General features: G+C 37.1%; 1 protein-coding gene across 1 annotated transcript in view; it reads left to right on the top strand.

Annotated features, from left to right (window-relative positions):
* The window catches only part of Gpc5 (glypican 5), a 1,331,644-nt gene extending 1,310,093 nt beyond the window's left edge, over positions 1 to 21,551 (top strand). Inside the window, exon 8 of the mRNA XM_037208786.1 lies at positions 18,168 to 21,551. Within this exon, the coding sequence (XP_037064681.1) occupies positions 18,168 to 18,322 (155 nt within the window). The 3' untranslated portion in view covers positions 18,323 to 21,551. The remainder of the gene's footprint in view (positions 1 to 18,167) is intronic.
* The last annotated feature ends 250 nt before the right edge of the window (positions 21,552 to 21,801 follow it).

The raw sequence follows: 21,801 nt of genomic DNA, 5'->3' as shown, positions 1-21,801 counted from the left end.
ATTCTGTAATTTTTTGGTAACTTAAACTAAAAAGGAAGAGTGAAATGCTCATTTATGCATCACATTTATTTCCAGACCTACCTAAGTATGTAATTGAGCACATACCTGACCCTGAGTCCTACCCCAACCACTCATGAAAAGTAAAGAAAAATAAATAAAAAGAATAAGTCCTACCTTCAAACCTCATTACTAAATATCTGGTACTAAGAATATTTACATAATATCCAAAGAATTATAAAGCAGAAATATATTTAATCACAACATTGAAAGCCTTAAAATTAAATAAATAAGATTCATATACAAATCCATGTGTAAGAAAGTCATTATATATATATATGAAAAAATGTAGGCCAGTCTGTGACAGGAGGAAATTACACACACTTAGGTTAAGAAATTTCAGATTTTATAATTAAAAAATGTGTAAGGACATGGAGAAACATGGCTATGACTATTATTAAGCATGCCTACACCAAAAATTTAACATGAGGCTATAACACAAATTGCTAAATGGTCTTATTAATTAAAAAAAACTGGAGCCAGATATTGGGGTGAAAGCTGAAAGATCAGAGAGCAAGTCAGTCATGTCTTAACTCTAGAAAATCTTCAGCTCAAGAGAGAGCTACTTCCTGTATACTCACGCCTATATACCTTTCTGTGCCCTGCCATCTTACTTCCTCTCTCCACCCAGCTACATTACTTCCTCTTTCCTCCCAGCTCTATCACTTCCTGTCTGTCTGTACGGACCTCCAAATCTCTATAGTTAACTAGTGCTGGGATTAAAAGAGTGTGCCACCATGCCTGGCTTTATTTCCAGTGTGGCCTTGAACTCACAGAGATCCAGATGAATCTCTGCCTCCCGAATGCTAGGATTTTAGGTGTGTGCTACCACTGCCTGACTTCTATATTTAATATAGTGGCTGGTTTATTCCTCTGATCCCCAGGCAAGCTTTATTTGTTAGAGCACAAATAAAATATCACCATATGAGGTAGGAAATGATAGGTTCACATGGGAACAAATATGGAAGGAACAAAAACTAGTGAGTTTGAGAGACAATGAGTATGGAGATTGCTTTCCAAGAGATGTGGCATGATAATGGACAATTTTCTATACTGTATCAGACAAGGTGATCTTATAATTTTCAACATCTACATGGTTTTTGTACTTGCAGTTTGAAAATGTCCTTGTCTCCCACTTCTTCTTCCTGTTGTATTTATACTGTCTCTCAATCCAAAGCAAATTTTACATGTACATATAAATCAGATGACAAATATAACACTGAGTAGATAAGTAGTAAACCTCCATAGTTGTATCAGAATGTGAGCATGGGGTGAGTGTGATCCGTGCAGAAACTTGTCCTTACATAGTTTAAGTTTTCTGGGTATGAACTGTATTGACATTTATCTCAAAGTCAACTGCAGCAATATCTATTTGATTTGAGAAAGTTATTGCATTGAAAAAATTCATCTTAACTATAAAATAAAATATCTGGAGATCTAAATATTTAAATATAATGCTTTATAATACATTTGAAGAATAGTGTATACAAACTAAGATAATTCATTTCTGTTTAATAAACATGATAAATATCAATGGTCTCTCTTACATAATATTCTTAGACATCTTGAAAACTTTTAAGCTATAAGCATTAACTACTTAATATTCTTCATTTACTAAAGTAAAACAGAAGGAATTTTACATGAAGTTAATTTTCACCTTTTCTCAAGAGGAAACTTTTTCCCTTTTAAGTGTGCCCATTTTACTTGTTGAAATAACTTTTGAACAAATACTTGAAAAGTGATAATGATGTACATTTAGTCTAATCCTTATCTAGTATCTGAAAAATATGTATTTGACTTTAACTTAAAAGATCAGGGAGGCCAAGCAAGTAGCCTGGTCAGTAAAGCATTTGATATTCAAATATGAGGACCTGAGATCAGTCTTTGAAACCCATGGATAAAATCAGACATGCTTAAAACCAATGGCATAAGCTTGTAGTCTTAGTGATAGGGAGATACAAATAGGTGAACCCTGGTGTTCACTAGTAGCATGAATCTTAAAAGGTCTTATTAATAAAAACAAACCTGGAGCCAGGTATTGGGTTGAAATGCTGAAAGATCAGAGAAACAGAACAAGCCATATATGTACATATGTGCATTCTCACCCACAAACACACACACACACAGTAGGTCAAAACATAATAGTCCTCAACCTTTGCCCTCATAGCTTTCTAGTTATATTTTCTTTGCATGCATTGAGCTTTCCAATTATATGGTAAGCATACACTTCATAAGGTGATGCAGAAGCCAACAGACTAGCCACCCCATCTTCATACATATTTATACTTTCTCTTCTAAAACAGTTGGATGATGTGCATCATGTATTATTAATTAGTGAAGTTGCTAGTAAGGGAAACTAAGAGTCCTGAAAAAATGAAACATTGCTCAGTAACTGTAATGAAAATGGTCATATCAGGAATGATTCTCAGAAATAATTAGCATCTACAGCAGGGGCAGTGGTCACTCAGAACAGGCACTAATGTGAGCTGTGCCATCCCTGACAGATGAATTCCTGCCCAGAGATTTAGACAGAGCTTTGGGGAGTGGATATTGGAAGCATTGCCTTCAAAATGACAGAATGATCAGACACATTTAAATTTGTTCCCTCCCACAACCTTCTAAAATACACGATAGATTTTTTTTTCCTCCAGAAACCTAAATTTATTGAGTGTGGAGGAAACAGGAGAGGAGACGGCAGTAACAACACTTGGAATCTAGAAAGCAGATGGGACACCAGGATATAACACAGAATGCAGAAGAAGGATAAGTCTTTTGAAGCAGCGAGAGACACAAAAGCCCAATCCTATTTGCTTCACAGAATCCTCAAAAGATGTGTGAATAGGCAGTGTCACCTCTAGTGGTAGAGGAGAATCACCAAAAGCATGACTCAAAAGCGATAGCATGTAGTTATCCTTGCCTCCTTCAAACAGTGGGCTCCTTCCTCTCCTGTACAACATGATGTGAAGGAGGTGACATAGTGGAAAGGCTGTCTGGGCTGCGGAATTGCAGGCATAATCAATGTAGAGGTATTAGTGTGAAGACAAATTAACATATCTGTGTCTGCCTACCTACCTGGACTAAATGCTGCTAACCTGCCTCTTCTTAGTTTCCAGAATTCTTGGAAATGGGGAATTATTCTGCATGGCCAACTCAAATTCTGCCCTGCTTAAGAGGAAATAAAAGTATTCTAAGGATGAGATAGATTTTCTGATTTGCCATATTTCTGAGTTTCCTCCTTTTGTCTCTATCCTCGGGACTATTATCTGTTTCATGCAATTTAATTCTGACTTGTTCTTGAGGTTTGCTTCCTCTTCTCCCATCTCTTCTCCTTTCCCTTTCCCATTCCTATCACTTGTTCCCACCTATTATCTAGCAAGACCTTCAACTAGGAGAAAGATAGGTTCAGGTTTCTGCATTGGGAGAGATACAATAAAGCAATGGAACCCCAAAACCTGTGAAATAGAATATACCTATTATTCTCAGGTTCCTTAGGTTCCAGAGAAGTTAGAGATGCCAGAAGGAGGTTGGTAGGGAGTACAAATACCAGGGCATGTCCCAGAAGATCAAGCAAGCCAGTGGGCATGTGGGATTGTTTTTCTATTAAGGTCCATGGGTATTATCCATTTCGTTTTTTATTGATGGTGCATTGGATAGTTTAAGGAAATAATGAAGGAAGGAAGGAACCTATTTACCTGAATCAGGCTTGAGCATTGGCATTTGCCTTGGTTAATAACTGAGGTATGTTGAGTTCAGTGATGTCAAAGAGAACTACTGGGAATGAAGGGTCTTAACTAGGTCAAAGAAAATGAAGCACAGCCGGATTGCATATATAACATGAAGGCCAAGAATGGAGGGTAATCTGCCGCTACTGACATTAAGAACTCTTATGTGGCTAGTTTTTGCCAATGAACTAGCAAGGAGCTCTGGCACAGGGCCTTTTGCATGGGAATGCTACACCAACACTTTGTCTCCAATTCTCTCTCCATCTGCTCAGGTGGTCATGGAAGCAAGCGATGCAGAAATGGAGCACAGTAAATTGGGAGTACAGTCACTTGGACTCACCAGGGAATTTGATAACCATGTTTTAGAGGAATTTGTTTTTCCAGCCTGACTTTCCTTACTTACAAATATGGCTCCCAAAAGCACGAGAGTCATATTATACTTATCTAGCAACCTAAGAAGCCCATTCACAGAGGACTGTAGACAAATTTCTAAATGGTCTTATTAAAATAATAAACACAGAGCCAGAAATTTGGGTTAAAGCCTTAGAGAGATCAGAGAAAGCCACCAGCCAGCCTTATCTCACTAACTCTGCAGCTCCCAAAGAGCCAGTTACTTCCTGTCTACCCACGCCTTTATTGCCTTGCTGTTCTGCCCTCTCATTGGCTCTCTTAGCCCAGCTACCTCACTTCCTCTTCCTACGTAGTTCTGTCACTTTCTGTCTATCTGTACAGACCTCCAGGCCTCTGTGGTTGGTATTGGGATTAAAGGCGTGTGTCACCACATGTGGCTCTGTTCCCTAGTGTGGCCTTAAACACACAGAGATCCTGCCTGCTAAGTGATAGGATTAAGGGTGTGTGCTAACACTGCCCACTTCTTTGTTTACTTGAAATGGCTTGCTATTTCCTCTGATCTCCAAGCAGGCTTTATTAAAGCACAAATAAAGTATCACCACATTTCAGCACAAATGAAATATCACCACAGAATACCATTTTCAGTCCCCATCCTTGTAGCGCCTAATCAAGTTATCTTACATCTATGAAGAGCCACTTGCGCTCATCAGGGACTCTTCAGAAAGAAGAAATAATTAAAACTTAGTAGTGTGTTTTTGTGGCCTGAACACATTAAAACAAAAACTGAAACAAATGATAGATTCAGGAAAAAAAAAAAAGATAATACTTGAAATATATGAAAATGTCAATAAAAATACAGGAAATTTAGGGTTGAGTTAGGAATATGCCAGAGAACAGAAAAATATGAAATCTAGAAGAACCCTGAGAACACCATCAGATTCAGTTTAATTGGCATTATTCAAATAACACAAATTCTGGACACAACTGAGCAAAGATTCCCTCCAAACTCGGCCTCAGTTAGAAAAACTTGGAAATCTAGATGAAGAACCGCTGACTGTCCAGGAAGAAATTGCAATAACCCCACCCCGAAGGTCGTTACCATAAAACTTGAGAATGCAGAGAGAGACTCATTTCATATACTTGACTTTACTAGTCTACTAACTTGTTTTGGTTTTCCATTATCTAATTTCTTTTTGTGTTCATAGACAAGATTAGCTTTAGAAAATATGGTCATCTTTGGTTTAATTTTTAATTTATTGTGTGGTGACCGAAAATTCTGTATTTCTTGTGGGAAATTAGTTGCTACATGTTGATATTTAATTGAGCCTTAATATGTGACCCTTTTGGTAAGTGGCTTAGCTGTGATTTGGTTTAGAAGAGTACACACACACACACACACACACACACACACACACACACACACACACTGGGTTGAATATGCAAATCCTTGAGGTGATTTAAATGAGAAGTGTCCTCCACAGACTCAGGTTTTTTGGACATTAATGATGCTGTTTGGGTTGTCATGGAACCATTAGGAGGTGCAACCTTACTAGAAGAAGTGCAACACTAGATGTAGGCTTTGAGGATTTATAGCCTTGATCAACTTCCAGTTCACTCTCTGCTTTCTGCATTCGGTTAGAGATGTGATCTCTTGGATTCGTGTACCTGATGTCATACCTTTCTCAGCATTATGGATCCCTTTGCTGGAATCATGAGCCAAACTAATCTCTTTATTCCATAAGTTGCTTTTGGTCATTGTATTTTTATCTTATCAGCAAGAAGTACCTAATTTAATATTCTGTGTTTTAGTATTCTCATGTTTTAACACATGGTTCCTAACTGACCATGCTGCTTTGGAAGATTATAGACACGTTAAAAGGTATGCTTCCTGGAAAGTAGATCCCTGGCATAGGCCTGGAGGTTTACAGTGTCTTAGTGACTGTCCTTTGCTTCCTGGTCCAGCACAACATAAGATCAGGCTGTAGGTAAGCCTGTAGGGCATTTTCTTACTTAGTGATTGCTGCGTAGGGCCCCATTGTGGGTGGTACCATATTGAGAGCTGCTGGTAGCAAAGACCATGGTAGTATACAACAGGTGACAACTAGAGTTCAGAAGGTCAACCTATCAGAACCAAGGGTTCTGTTAGAGGAAACCATCATGCAAGGCATTATGAAATTACTGCCTTTTGAATGAATTAGCTGTTTCTTGTTGTAAACTTCTTGTGCAATAACAGCTATGATTCTCCCCATTTACCATGCATTTCCATGTTATGTGTACATCTAATCTCATGATTGCATCTCAATCTTATGGGCACAACTTCCCCTATACATTTGGGGTAATTTGATAAATTTTTCAGCTGTATTTATTCTTCATTAGCTTACATCTGGACAGGGCCATTCTCCAGACAAAAGCATTTCAACAAAGATACCTTTTTATCCAAGGACAGGCTGCACATAGATAAGAATTGACTCATCTCACTTACAGATACGAGAAAATAACCACTAACAATTAAGTCCTCAACTCTTTCCCTTCATCCCAGTTTCTTTACACAAGATCCTAATTTAAGAGATTTACTACTCACATTACTGGGATAATGTTTCAGTCATCTGCTAGTTACTGAGTTAAGGTAGTTACTTCCCACTGACCCAAGGAGATTTCTGATAAGGTCAGGTGGGTGATAGGTGCCTAGCTTCGTTCCTTGTGCAAATTCACTCCCCCTTTTAGATTGTAATTGGAAGCTGACAATTATTGCTCTATGTGTGGATCCTTATCACCTCTCTCTGCAACCATGACAACTTCAAGCCTTGCATTGCTTTGCCAAAGAATTACTTCTTGTGTATATATACCAGTTCCCCAAAAGCACTTGGGGAATTGATTTAGAAGAATAAAGATGAGGATGGAGATAGAAAGAACTAGGTAGAATAATGAGAGAGCAGTACAGGGGACTGAGAAGAGCTAAGTATGAGGACAGAAAGTAGCTGTGTAGATAGAATTGACCTAGAAGAATAAAGGGAATGGTCTAAAGAACCCAGCGTGCTCAGATTCATTTGATATCCCTCAGATTAGTATCCTTAGCCGCTTGTGGCTTCTGTTCTGGACCCTGGTAGAAATCTTCTCAAGGCAGGCATCTGGGGAGGATTCAGTAGTACCATCCCTTGGCTAGTGGTCCTGGATTCTATAAGAAAGGCTGAGTAAGTCATGGGAAGCAAGCCAGTAAGCAGTACTCTTTCATGGGCTCTGCTTTAACTTCTGCCTCTGGGTTCCTGCCCTACTGAGTTCCCGTCCTGACTTCCAGCAGTGATGGACAATATGATGCCAAAATATGAGCCAAACAAACCCTGTCCTCCCCAACTTACTTTTTGTTTGTGGTGTTTCATTATAGCAATAGTAACTCTAACTTAGACAAGTACTGCCTTAAATGATAGGGTAATATATCTTACTATCTAGTTTAGTGGTCAACTGATAGTAATAACAATACTCTATGTTTTTGGGGTGACTTGGGGCCTCTTTAATCAGCAACTCTTAGGAAGGTATCCTACCCCTGGAAATGAATTTTTATGTAATAGATAATGTCTTCTGGAAGCAGAATTATCCATCCATGCAGAGTGCTTCTGTTCAAATCCTTTTTTAATGTATTATATTTTAATTAGCTTACTAGCTAGTCGATTTTCACAAGGCTTCTTTATGTATCTTTAATTTTAGTTAACCCATTCCACTGTACCCTCTTATCTCCACAATTCCAATGTCTCCGCTTAAATATTTAAACTTTAGTATTTACCCCTCTCCATTCATGCCTCCTGTGTACTACTAAACCCTCCCTCCATCTGATTTTTTTTCCTTGAGTTAGAAGATCATAGGTCGCTGGGCAGTCGTGGCATACACCTTTAATCCCAGCACTTGGGAGACAGAGCCAAGCAGATCGCTGTGAGTTTGAGGCCAGCCTGGTCTACAGAGTGAGATCCAGGACAGGTACCAAAACTGCAGAGAAATCCTGTCTTGAAAAACAAGAAAGAAAAAAAAAAAGATGGTAGGTCTCCATACATCTTTCTCACAGACCCTGTTTGAGTTGTGCTATGTGGTATCAAGTATCTGCCCCCAGGACTTCCCCATCATAATGGACTGTAATCTGGAGTCCTAAATTAAAATAAACATATTCTCTTCTAAATTGCTTTTTGTAGGGGTATTTTATCACACAAAAAAATTAAACTAAACTAAAACAGGCAAACCCAAAAGCAGACATAGCAAAGTTTGATGTGGGGGGTTCTACTTAGAAAAGTTCCTAACCAGGGCATCTTGTCCTACTCCTTGATGAGGCATGAACAATGTAGAGTGAGAAAATATTGAGAGGATGACTAGAATCATGGCAGAAGGCAGGGGCTTTCTCTTTTGCTCCCCACTCTTCAAAGTGATTCAAGCTACCAACCCATGTACGACTTTACTACTGTCCATCTATTTAAGGAATCAGTTAGTGGTCAGGATTTATTAAAATCCCACACTAACTATGCAGGTGTTTGTTTTGAGAGTAGTGAATAATCACTAGATTCAGAATTGTTACCTCTGCATTGAATAATTTCTCATCATGTAATGTTCACTATTACCTTTTTTCCATACTTCAGTCCATTTTATCTTTTATTACTATAATGAAACCTGCTATCTTTTGAAATGTTTTTGCCCAAAGTACATTTTTCCAAGCCTCTAATCCTCTCCATACCATTATATTTTGGTGTGTTACTACAGTATATAAAATCTGATGTACATTTATTATTTTTATGTAATTCATTTCAATTTGAGATCACTGAATTATTTCCACATGGCTTTAATATATGATTTTGTGTTTTCAGTTCATCGGGTTATTTTGCTTATTCTGTCTCAATTTTCATTAGTTTTTTTCTATATTTCTATTAGGTTTCATTAATCCTCTATTTTTTAATGTATGTATAATGTATGCATTCTATATAAATCTTTAGGTGCTTAGCTTTGAATTTTTAATGTTTGTTAAAACATAAAGGTGGATACAACTTAAAAGTTTATTGAGATTTCTCACTTCTTTTTATGCCATACTGATACATTAGAATATTTGTGTTTTGTGTATGTGTGTATCAAGGGGTCACACACATGTTTCAAATACACACAGAGGCTAAATAAATAGTAGACGATCTCTTCTATTACTCCATTGTATATTCCCTTGAGGTAAGTCTCACTGAACCTGGAGCTTGTCATTCTTCACATAGACCGTCTGGGCCCTGGGACCCAGTGAGCCTCCTGTCTGCCCCTCCGCACCCTTGCCCCAAGCATGGGGTGAGAGATGTACATAGACTCACATGGTGCTTTTCATGTGGGTGCTGTGAATCTATACTTAGACCCATGAACTTGCACAACATATGCTCCTATCAACCATGCCACCTCATGAGCTCTAAGTTAGATACCTCAATAATTACTTTCAAGCACTCTAATTGCAACTGTAATGAAACCCCTAATTTATTAATTGCTACATTTCAACAATCACTCAAACACAGTTGCTGATATGTTTCTCATTTTACTTTGGTCAATGTGGTGGTTTGAATGAGAATGGCCCCCAAAGATTCACATATTTGAATGCTGGCTCCCTAGTTGGTAGAACTGTTTTGGGAAGGATTTGGAGGTGTGGCCTTGCTAAAGGAGGTTTGTCACTGGTGGACTTTGAGGTTTCAAAAGTGTATACAGAAGACCCTGTCTCTCTCTGCCTAGCACTTGTGGGTAAGATGCCAGCTCTCAGCTGTTCCACTGTCAGGCCTGCCTGCTGCCATCCTCCCTGCTGGTCAGACTCAGCCTCTGACACCGTAAACAGGCTTCATGAAAAGCTTTCTTGAACTGGTTTCCCTGATCATGGTGTCTCTTCTCAGCGAGAAAAAATTAAGACATTCAGTGATATAATTTTCATCCTATTCTCTCTTGTTGTTTCTTCTGTTAAGTATATTCTTTAGCAATTAATTGAGAATCAGGTGGGAAGTGGCAAAACCACTGAAACGTTTTTTGAAACATCCTTATGCCTTCTATTTTGTTTAAATGATCATGGAAATCAGTGGTGACATTTCTCTGCTTTGGAGTTTAGAAGAAATTAATCTGCTTATTTTACCTTCTGTTTTTATTTTTTTAAACTAGTGTTTTATTCTTCTGATAGCAATCATGTTCACATGATTTTTTTATGGTCACATTAAAAAATTATCTTTGGTAACAGAAAGCCACTGCACTGTGCTTACATAGTGAATTTTTACTATTTCAATTTATAATATTGGTTTAAGTCAATATTGTCACCAAGGTAAATAAGATATAACAAATACTTTTTTCTAATTTTGTTAACATAACTGCTGGTATCAAACTTTATTTCTTAAAACAATTTCAGCATCATTAATAAGAATAAATTCTAACAACTAAGTACAGTATATAAGTGAAGATTCTGATATGGCTAATAAATATACTTTAATATTTTATTAATATCCAGCTATACAAAAATGACTTCTATAAGATTCTACTTGAAAATTCATTCCAGAAGAAATTTCACAATAATGCTTTTTATAAATAAATCATCATGATAAAGCTGTTTAAATTAAGTAGTTTCCAGATCAGATGTTTGTGTATTGTTTCTGACAAGATCCTCAATCAGCACTAAGGCAAACTTAAAGAGCTGGATGGATGATTACCACAGAATGAAATATACCAGAAGCAGAAAAGCTCTCACCTTCTTTGAATGATAAGTGTCCCCCAGTCTCACATATAGGAACCCTTGAGTCACAGTGGATGGTGAGCTTTAGGCAGTGTATAGAAGCTGTAGGAGGCAGAGCCTTGCTGGCGCAGGTTTATCACTGAGGCTGGGCTTTGAGGGTGCATAGCCTCACCCCACTTTCAGTTTTCTGTCTCTGTTTTGCTTGTGTTTGAAGATGTGGTCTCTCACCTTCTATCTGCTGTCATGTCTACTGTGCCATTATGCATTTGCCATCTAGAACTCTGAACTATAATTACTCTTCCATAAGTAGATATTGGTCATGGTGTTTATCACAGCAACAAAAAGTAGCCGATACAAAATAAAATCAAAATTTTTTTCAAGTCCTATCCTGAAGCAAAATTATACTTATTATTAAATAAGGGAAACACCAACAGTAATTTATTTTGTGCAATGAATAAAAGATGATAATCTTCCACATCTCTCAGAAATACAACATACTACATGTAAATGAAATTTGGCTTACCATTAGAACCTCTGGTGAATTTTTGCAATCCATTAGGCAGCCTTTTCAAAGTGGAGATCATGTCACAATTCAAACATAACTTGTCAAAAAGAAGACTGTTTATTGCTGCAAAACTTAGAGATCCTATTAGGGTGATACATTCCTATAATCCTAGCTTCGGTGAACTAAGGCAAGAGGATCATGAGTTTGAAAGAGACACCAGCAAGCAAAATTCTAAATAAATAGATGCTGTGGAATAATGCTTTTGCACACTGGTTTAATAAAACAGTGATTGGCCAGTAGCCAGGCAGAAAGTATAGGCGGGATAAGCAGACAAGGAGAATTCTGGGAAGAGGAAGGCTGAGTCAGGAGACGCCAGCAAGTCGCCCAAGGAGCAACATGTAATGGGACGCAAGTAAAGCCAGGAAACGTGGTGACATATAGATTAATAATTATGGGCTAATTTAAGATATAAAAGCTAGCTAACAAAAGGCTTGAGCCATGGCCATTACAATTAATATAAGCCCGTGTGTTTACTCGGCGAATGTGAATGGGAGAGATTTGTCCCAACACGAAAACTTTTACTACAGATAGATAGATACATAGATAGATGGATGGATGGATGGATGGATGGATGGATGGATGGATGGATGGACGGATGAAGAGACAGATCGACAGAAGAAAAACCCTGAAATTTCAAAGCACCAAAAGTAGGTGCTGGCTAGTAAGCACACTGTCTGCAGAAGCATAAGAACATTGTTTAAAGTAGCAACATGCAGATCAATATCTAGGTACGACCATGTGAACATGCTTCTCAAGTGCTGGAGAGGGTAATACAGAGACAAGAGGATCTCTTAGGCTTTCTAGCCAACAGCCTAGCTAAAAGTCATTGATTTCCACATTCAATGAGAGATCCTGACTCCAGAAAACAAGACAGACATGTAGAGGACATTCCCTAGCTTCTGCACAAATCACTTCTGCACATGTAACTGTACATATACCTGTCTGCCCACACATACATCACACATATGTGTACACAAAAAAATAGACATAAAAATAGTCTTATTCCACAGAGCATGGGTGGCACTTTTACTAGAACGGCTTCATTGTCTAGATAGACCTTATGCATTCCAAGTAGGAAACCCCTAAGTTGTGTATTGATAGGCGCCTGTGTATTCAACTGTATTTGTTATTTTCTGGTTATGGAACCTATAGAAAAATTCCTATGGAACTTTAAAAGGTGACTTGACATTGTACTAGATACACCTGTGAAGAGACACTATGACCACGGCAACAAATGTTATAAAGGAAAACATTTAATTGAGTTGGTGGCTTATACTTTCAGAGATTTATGTAGTCCATTATCACCATGGTGGGGAGCATGGTGCATGCAGGGAGACATGGTGCTGGAGAAGGAGCTGAGATCCCTACATCTTGATCAGTAGGCAACAGGATGGGAACTGAGACACTGAGCAGTATCTTGAGCATATATAAGACTAAAAAGCCTATCTTTACAGTGATATACTATTGCAGGATCCTAACAGCTCCCTTGGGGAAAGGGTTGAGAAGGCACAGAGTCAACTGCACAAACACCAGGAGTCAGTTGAAGACAAACAGCAAACTTGTTTATTCAATAACCAAGAAGGCCATATATACCCTCCTCTCAGCACCCAAGCTATATCTCAATCTGGTGGCATTGTTTGGTCATTCCTCACTGGCTGTGCATTATTAGGAACTCTGACAGTACTTGTTGCTAGGCCCTCAGGCAGACTCCAGGATGGTTCATAAGGAAATACATTATGTGCATGCCTTGGCAATTGGTTTGAGCCAATTTCCTCAACCCCATGGGTCTGTCCTACTACAATATACTTCCTCTGACAAGGCCATCCCTAATCCAATAAGGCCACAGCTCCTAATAGTGCCACTCCTTTTGGGGGCCATTTTCTTTCAAATCACCATTCCTGATTTTTAAACAATTCACCTGTCATATCACTAAGGAAGAGGCTCTGGTCAAGTTACTTCCACAGGAAAAGGATCTGGTTGGAATTCCATAGCAACTTTATTCTAAAAATTTGTTTCAATTTTTCTTACAATGTGATATATATATACATATATATATATGTATATGTATATATATATATATATATATATAGTATCTACAACTTCTTCATATCTAATTCTCATTTTTATTTCACATTCTCAGTCAGTTCAATATAATCTTGGCCTTTAAAATGAAAGGAGCAAGTTTAAGGAAACATATTTTTGTGACTTCACAATTTTCTGTCTTTGATTTTATTTCTCAGTTTATTAATTCACAAAATTGTTACTAGGAGTTTACCATGTCAATACAAATATTAGTGAGAGAACTTCTACTTTCATAGTAATTTGGTGATATTTGATTGAGATAAAAGAACCTTAAAGATATTGCTAGCACATACATAATTCTAGCAAAATCCATTTTAATAGTTTTTAATAAAACAATGTACTTCATATTTTAACATGATTTTATATTAAAAGACACATAATGGTTAATAATTTTTAGTAACATATGCACTTTATGGATAATTGTGTGTACTTTTTCTAAATTTTTCCCATAGACCAGCTTTGAAAAATTGGAATTATTGTGTCTGGGAAAAGGTAAATTTTAAACAGTTTTGATATATTTTGGAAACTTTCCCTAAAGTCTCCCTACTAATATATTCTGTTGTCTATGAATTGAACAAAAGATAATTGACACCTCTTGGTATAAAAAATTACACTTATTTGTTTCACTATAACATTTTAGTCTTAATTCAGATTGTCTTTCTTGTAATTACCCTTGATTTTTTTTACCATTATTCTATCAGAGCATGCATGGGTTTTGTATGGAATGCAGGAATTCTGTATTAAAAATGCTATTCACTTTTCAGAATATGTAGGGTGTATTATCTCTAGTCTGCAGTGTCCTTTGCTCTTACAATAGTTAGTTATATCATACAAAAATTCTTTCTTTTATAGAGTCAAAGCCATGAATGTTTTTTATAAATCTTGCCTTAACATTCTATAGGATTGTTCACCAGCTATGAATAAATAAAATTACAAATGTATGCTTTTCTTTTACCTTTTCATTGTTATACTTTAATTTTTGGTTCCATAGAGATGCTGTGATGAACTCTCTTTTCTCACCAAAAGTGCTTTCATTCCAAAGTTTTTAAAATTCTGTCATCTTAAAGAACAGCTAAAGTTACTTATTTACCCATGCTCTGGCAAAACTTTGAATGTGCATTCTCATGAGCATGGTGCTAGAGTTGATGAGTGGATCATACTGAGATTCACTCATGGCCAAGAGACCTTGAATAAATAACCATTTCTACATCTGTTCCTAATCTTTAGATGGGAAGGAAATAATTAAGCTAAAAACATTCAGATGTGGCAAGATGTTCATTATTCAATTACCACTTCAACAATATTCATTTGAACCACACTGTACAACAGATACAAGGTGCCATGATTTTATGAATATCACTCTAGAAAGAAATTATCTTGACACCATGATAAGCTTAGTGTTGATTTCAGAGACTGTTCTGTGGTCCATTTAAATCTCCCCTTACCTTTCAGCATTTTGAAAAAGGTTTCTGGTGTTCAAGTTTTGTTCTTTTTTCTTTCTTTCTTTCTTTTTTTTAGATCCACCAAACTATGAAGTCGGTTAGAGTGTATACTATGTATTGAAACTCTAGTACAGTCTCTGATAGACCGTGACTAGATTTTGTGAATAAGTAAACAAATTGACAATATTGACAATTCAGTCCCTGCAATTTTCCTTGTTTAAAATAACTTATTATTAGGCACAGTCTTCATGCCTTAGTGAAATGTGGAGAAATTTTATAGTGTGTGAATAGATGAAGGAGAGATATATAGAGAAAAATACCATATCCTTTTGCTTAAATGAAAAAGCTTCCTTGTTCATGACAAAGAAGATCTGAAATCCTCCCAAATCCTCAGGTCCCTGATCTACCTCCGCCTGCCACATGTCCTCCACCCCTGAATAATTCCTGTTGCTTAAATAACACAGAAAATTGGCATATATTATCAGCCATTCCAAATGTCAAGGAAGAAGAAAAGAACATCTCCTTTGTTCTCAACATAAATGATGGTGCGTCAGTGTCTTGTAATATGCAAAGAGTCCATGGGGCTGGGGTTCATCTGAACACATTCCAGGTCCAGAATTCAAGTCTACTGCCACTGCTCCTTGTTCTTCTATTTCTTCATCTACTCAGCCTGCTAGGACATTGCCTACCCTATGGGATTGCTGCAGTTAATATTTGTGAACTGCTATAGAAATTGTATTGCAGATGTCACTGAGTTGACACACTTCACCATCGCCTTAACAGTGTCCATCTCCCTGAACATAGTGCCTTCACAGCACCGCCCATAGGAATAGTGCCCAAGTTTTAAGACTGTACTGAATTTTTTTGATAATACAATCCTTTATTATTCCCCAACTAGACTGACAACCACTACAGGAAGAAATATGAATTTATCAGTACCTTTGTGTGTTGCTGTTATGTATAGAAAGTACTATTCAAACTTTTCTTTGTTTTTATTTAATCTATTAAATTATTACATCCAGAACCAATTTTTCTTTAATGAGTCTTTGGTTAACTTTGGCATAATTTCCAAACTTACTTAAATTTCTTTAAGAAAACAATTACTGTATCAAACAGTATTTATATTAGCTTTTTCAGCATGATTACATTTATTTACAGACAGCAATACCAGGTTGTGACAAGCATCATAACCATAGCTGTAACTGGAATGCTCACTTCTTATTCCAAAGTCATGAGACTCTTACATCTATTGATAACATACCTACTTCAGATACTAAAACAGAGTCTTGGGTTGACAGCAACACAGCCTTCCTTACTTAGTCTGACTTGGAGGCATAAGACCTTAGTCTGCTTGCATGTGTGAGTAGATAGCTGTGTTCTCAGAACCTAGATCAGTGCCTAGCTCCTAAAGAAAGGAATGAAACACCAGCTCAGAAGACCAAAGAAGAAAAAGCTATTCATGAATCCAATCCAAACTCCAATTCACATTGCTTAAAAACAGACAAGTAAATCCTGTAAAGCTTCAATATATATAGTTATCTTGGAGAGGGGGCATTTTTCTAGGTGCTTGGAGTCCTTTTAGCTCCTGGTTAAGCTCTAGCTCAGCAAGAGGTTTTTAAACCATGACTAAAATATTCACATTCAACTCCCGTCCCTATAAAAAATGAGTCGCTAGTTTATTCATCTTGCCTAACGACACAGAAGGGCAAAACAAGTACCCAAACAATGAATAATAATGCCAGAACTCAGGCTGCAAAATCAATACAGCAGATCAGCAGAGCTTGCTTTGTCTTAATGCTCTCATCCCTGAGTGCAGTGGGGCTTACCTTCTGAATTATATATGGGTATTGACCTAATTACATAAATATTGACTTTTCCTTAGATGAGGCCTTTTTTTTCAGTCTCAGTGTAATTATGGTGTCAATATTTGTGGCTGTAGTAACACTGAGTTGAAATCTTCTCATTGTGATGGATAGCAGCATGCCATGACATAACTCAGAGTCACATGACCTTAGAACATTGACAACAATAGATAATGAGGGATTAAAACAGCAGTTCCTTCGGTGTGTTGCACTAACACTTAACACCTGAAGAAAACAATTGGTTCATTGTAAATCGTTTATGGACCATTCTCTATCCAGCCTGTAAGCTTCCATAATACTCAGGAATAATAATTAAAAAGTAAGTAGATCACTTCACCTGCCTTTTACTTCTTTTTTATTTAAATGAGTGTTTCATCTCTATCCTCAATTGCCAGTGTTTCTTTTGATGAGTTCTCTTATATGTTGACAGATATCTACATGGCTGTCTTCATATACCTCTATGTGCACAAAAGGCTACACAATTCATTGATTTGGGGATATTATAATAGTGTCCCTATCCCCAGTCTCATATGTGAAATCTGAACAGTCACACTCATAAAAACAGAGTGTAGAATGCTTCTTTCCTGGGACTTGTGGAGCTCCTAGGCTTCTAGCTGGGGAGGAAGAAGAGGTGGTAGCCAAGAAGGACAATGTTTGAGAGAGGATGTGTAAAATTCAGGTGGGAGGTACACATGTTTCAGACATAATACAAAGAAGTAAGCACAGCTTATAATATGGTATTGTCCATTTTGAAATTGCTTAGTAAATTTAAAGTCACAATACAAAACTAGTTACTCGTTCCACATTGTGTTATATCATGACATCACTTTGTATTTTGTAAATGTGTTTAATAAAAATTTAATGAAAAATCAAAGTAAGTAAACAAAAAGCCCCATGCTTACTTTATTCTGATATAAGGCCATATCTAGAAATTAAACTTTAAGCAGTCTTATTTAATTATTTTATGTTTCCTCATTGAATTCTCATGAGAAAACTTGTTGCTAGTCCTATAGTCGACAGAATGGGAAAAACAGTAACGGAATATCTCAGGATAATATATCTTACTAATTTTTTTTGCTTCTTTGCCACTCAATGACACTAGAGAAATATCACCAAAGATTTGTTTTTTTTTTTTTTTAAGCAAAAAAGGTTTTGCTTTGCTTTTACAGCATTTCTGAGGAAAACCATATAAAGGCGTCACTTCTATAATGAGAGTAGGGCAGGACTAACTGTGAATCATATAGCTTGGGAGTCTGGGTGAATGCAGGGGAGACAAGAAAAGGAAGAAGACTTTGACGTGGGCCTATGGGTTCTAAGAACTAGTCTAGGCTTTCATGACGAGGTAGTCACGCCTCACCCTGTGCTTTCTTATGTGTCCTCCAGGGCTGCCAGACAACATGAACTTCAGTGATGTCAAGCAAGTCCATCGAGCAGACCATGGAAGATCTCTGGATACAACTGGCGCAGGATGTGCATCAGGAAGTGAGTCTATGACACTCACTCTAATGGGGATGTTGATGTTGCTCGGGCTTTGGTAATGGAACTCTTCTGTCTGGACATACCTTCCTGGAGTCCTGATTTATCTCATATTCCCCTATGCCTGGAATAGAAGATACCTTTAAAAGTGAGGACTGAATTTAGGAAAATGTATGTCAGGCTAACTTCTTAGACGCCAACTGGAATGTCCACAGAGCACCTAGAAATCAGGATTCTGATAGACAGTTTCAGATTCCTGGTGTTTAACTTAAACCTTCTTAAATTCTAACATTAAATCTAAAACTGCAAACCGCTCAGAAGTGACTTTGAATAAGAAGGATTTGGTATATCTGTAGTTCTATTCTTCTCAACTTAAAATTCCTTCCTTTTAAATTTGACAATGTTGGCATTTGAGAGTATGTTTGCCAGGTTCAGAAAACAACTAGTGTTTCTTAAAGCACTGGGAATAGAAATAACATTAAGTCAGAGCACACAATGGCAAGTATTATGCATGCATTTTTTAAATGAGTCTTCCGTTTTTGCCAGTTAAAGAAAAACGTTACTAAAAGTCTGTGAGTTATAGAGTAGCTTAGCAGGGTGATTTCACAAAAGTTCGCTGAAAGAGCTTGACAGTGTTTTTGACACCATAGCTTCGCCACCGGGCCTAGTAATTCAGGGGCACCTATGTGATGTCCCTTTATATTTAAAATTCATTGTAGTATCATGGCTCTGTCTCCTCCTTTCTCTTTACCTAAAAGATCTACTTATGTCTGGAAGCACACTTGTATACTCCAAGTTGATTATTTGGTGAGAAATTTTAAAAAATATTATGGTGATTTTTCCTAATAAAAGTTTATTCCTAACTTACTCATTCTGAAAATGTTATTTGCTACTTTTTTTTAAAAGTATCATATGGGCAAACAGTTGGCTATGCTTGCATAAGATCTGATGGATATCTTGCAATGGGTAATAGAACAGAACATGCAACATGAAAGGCTTTAGCTCTCTTCCTATTGCTCAGCAGGAAAGTTACTAATCCACCATCCCTAATTTCTCAGCTATGATAAGTTGCCTCCGCAGACACTGATAGGATGCTTCTGAAGCTGCACTTAGGAGGAAGAGATAAGTCAGTTTTTATTAAGAAGTATCACATTGGCTGTGGCCAGGAAGTATAATGAATACAAAGCAAAGGGAAGGGAAGTGAAAGGCTGAGCTTCTTAAGCAAATGATTCAGAAGAATTTAAAATGACCTCTGACATGGGTCTGAAGGCCTCAGCTCAACAGCCAACATGACAGAGGCAGAATTAATTTCCCCAAATAAAGAAACAATATGTGCTCAAACCTTGTCTCGCTAAGGTTCTCCATCAGGTAATTGGAGAGAGGTCAGTTTAAATTGCAATGTTTTTAACTGCTCACATAGATTGTATTGTCTACTCAAGCATGTTTGAAAACTGGGAACAGTATTTCACCCACTGATTCTCTGTGTTATTTTCTTAGGCTACTGTTGCAGTCAGAGATGGTTAGTCCTTGACCCTTCATCTACACTCAACTCATCAGACGCCACAAATTACAAACTAAAATTTATTTTTTTCTACAAATTCCCCTCCAATCTCAGCCCTTTATTCAGATCACTATCTCAGGAGAAAAATTAATATTAAATCACTCATGTACACTTGCCCCTCTTAAGGTCAGTTTTCTATAGAAAAATGTCTGGGTCTCCAAATGAGGGGGAATTCATTTTAAAGACCCAGTGTGAAGAGCACAGCTCAGGAGTCTAAGATTCATATTGACAAAATTAGCTGGTTAAAGATAATTTGGGGCGTTACTGGAAATGGATAAGAGCAGAGAATTCAGAGAAGCAATAGAATCAGTAATAGGTACATTTTGTAGACTACATTTTATGTTCTCAAGTGTTCGATGTCTACCTCCAGCTCTTCACTTTGGAGACTACACATGTCAGAACACTACTGTGAGAGCTCAGAGCCTTAGGAGGTTTTCAGAATTTCTTTAACAGCCCGAGGCATCATTTTTAGTATTCTTGGTGAGGGTATTCATCCTTTAATACCCCACTTGGTGAAATTTTATATTTATATAGCATTTCATGACATAAAAAGTTCTTTCAAATGAAACAGAGCATCTCACATGATCTGCCTCACTGTCAAGGATGACTTGATTTTTTTAGTCAAATAGAAACAATGACACTGATTTTTCTTTGATATGGTTACAAATCTGTATCTTATGGTGCTTTCCATAAATGATATCTAAGAGGGTTTAAGCAAGGGTAAAATTGTTTAAGTATAAATTTCATTTCCATGATGACTTAAAAGTATCAAAATATCACACGTTTACTTATATTTTGTATTGAATAATTTTAACAAAGTCATTTTTGAGCCCTGAATGATTTTTTGTACACATTGAAGTACTCACAAAATTTAGTGCAGGGTTGGGGAGTGTAGCTCAGTGGTACAGTATGCTGCGTATGCATAAGGTTCTGAATTCAATCCCCAAAATGAACACATCCAAAAAACTATATCCAAAAAAGGAAAGAAACTAAAAAGGAAAGAGAAGCCAGCAACAAACGCCCCGAGTTTTTTGCTGAGTGTCTTCATCTCTAGGGCACAGTTGGTTAAGAACCAGAGCTAGCATTTACCTGCTCATTATTCTTCGCTGGCACAGTGATAAATGAGTTTATTGAATTAATGCACAATCTTTTTCGATTTTCCCAATAACATTATCACCTGTATTTTACCAATGAGAGGAGTGAGGTTTAGGGATACTATAAAATTTGTCTAATGCCATGCAACTGATCATTGTATAATTAGATTGGTATGTGGAGGGCCTTTGAAAAAAGCTATTTATATTCCTAGATAAAAAGCAATAGGGTTTTATAGCAATAGAGAAAAAACATAGGTGTTAACATCAAAACTATCCAGATTTATTTAACTCTCTAAAGTGGTGTTTTCAAATGAAGTTGTATTGACATCATAATTTCATCATTGTCAAATTGCATGTCAATTTGCAATATTGAAAGTGAGCAAGGTGAACGTGGACTTCGTGCTCCAGCAGTTATTCATCTCTGACATGTTCAAATAACATTCCAATACACCTGTTCCCATAAAATCAGCTATCAAAAAGGAAAAAGAAAACAATACTTTTACAAGGATCATGGACTCATGAAGTTACTTTTTGTTTCCTGTGCTCCTGATGGGGATAAAATTTCTTGGACTGTAGAAAACAGGATAAAATTAAAGAAAGGATTTTAAAAAGAAAAAGGGAAGGAGAGAGGGAGGACTGAAGGGATGAAGTGGGGAGAGGGGGAAAGAAGGGGAAGAAGAAAGGAAGAGAGGGAGGAGGAAAGGGAGGGAAGTCAAAGACTGTGAGGGAATCTTGCTTTATAAACTCTGGATTAGCCTTTAAATCTGCTGTTTGTTCAGGGGCATCTTATGCATGAGGAGATGCCAGCTGTATTTTCTCCTCACTAAAGGGCAGAAGTTAATGAGACATTTCCCCCCAAACACTCATGTTGTCTGAAGTGTTTGCT

This window comes from Peromyscus leucopus, chromosome 9 (assembly GCF_004664715.2).
Source record: "Peromyscus leucopus breed LL Stock chromosome 9, UCI_PerLeu_2.1, whole genome shotgun sequence".
Lineage (NCBI taxonomy): Eukaryota > Metazoa > Chordata > Mammalia > Rodentia > Cricetidae > Peromyscus > Peromyscus leucopus.
Note: the sequence above shows the minus strand (reverse complement) of the source record. Positions and strands in the feature narration are given on the sequence as shown.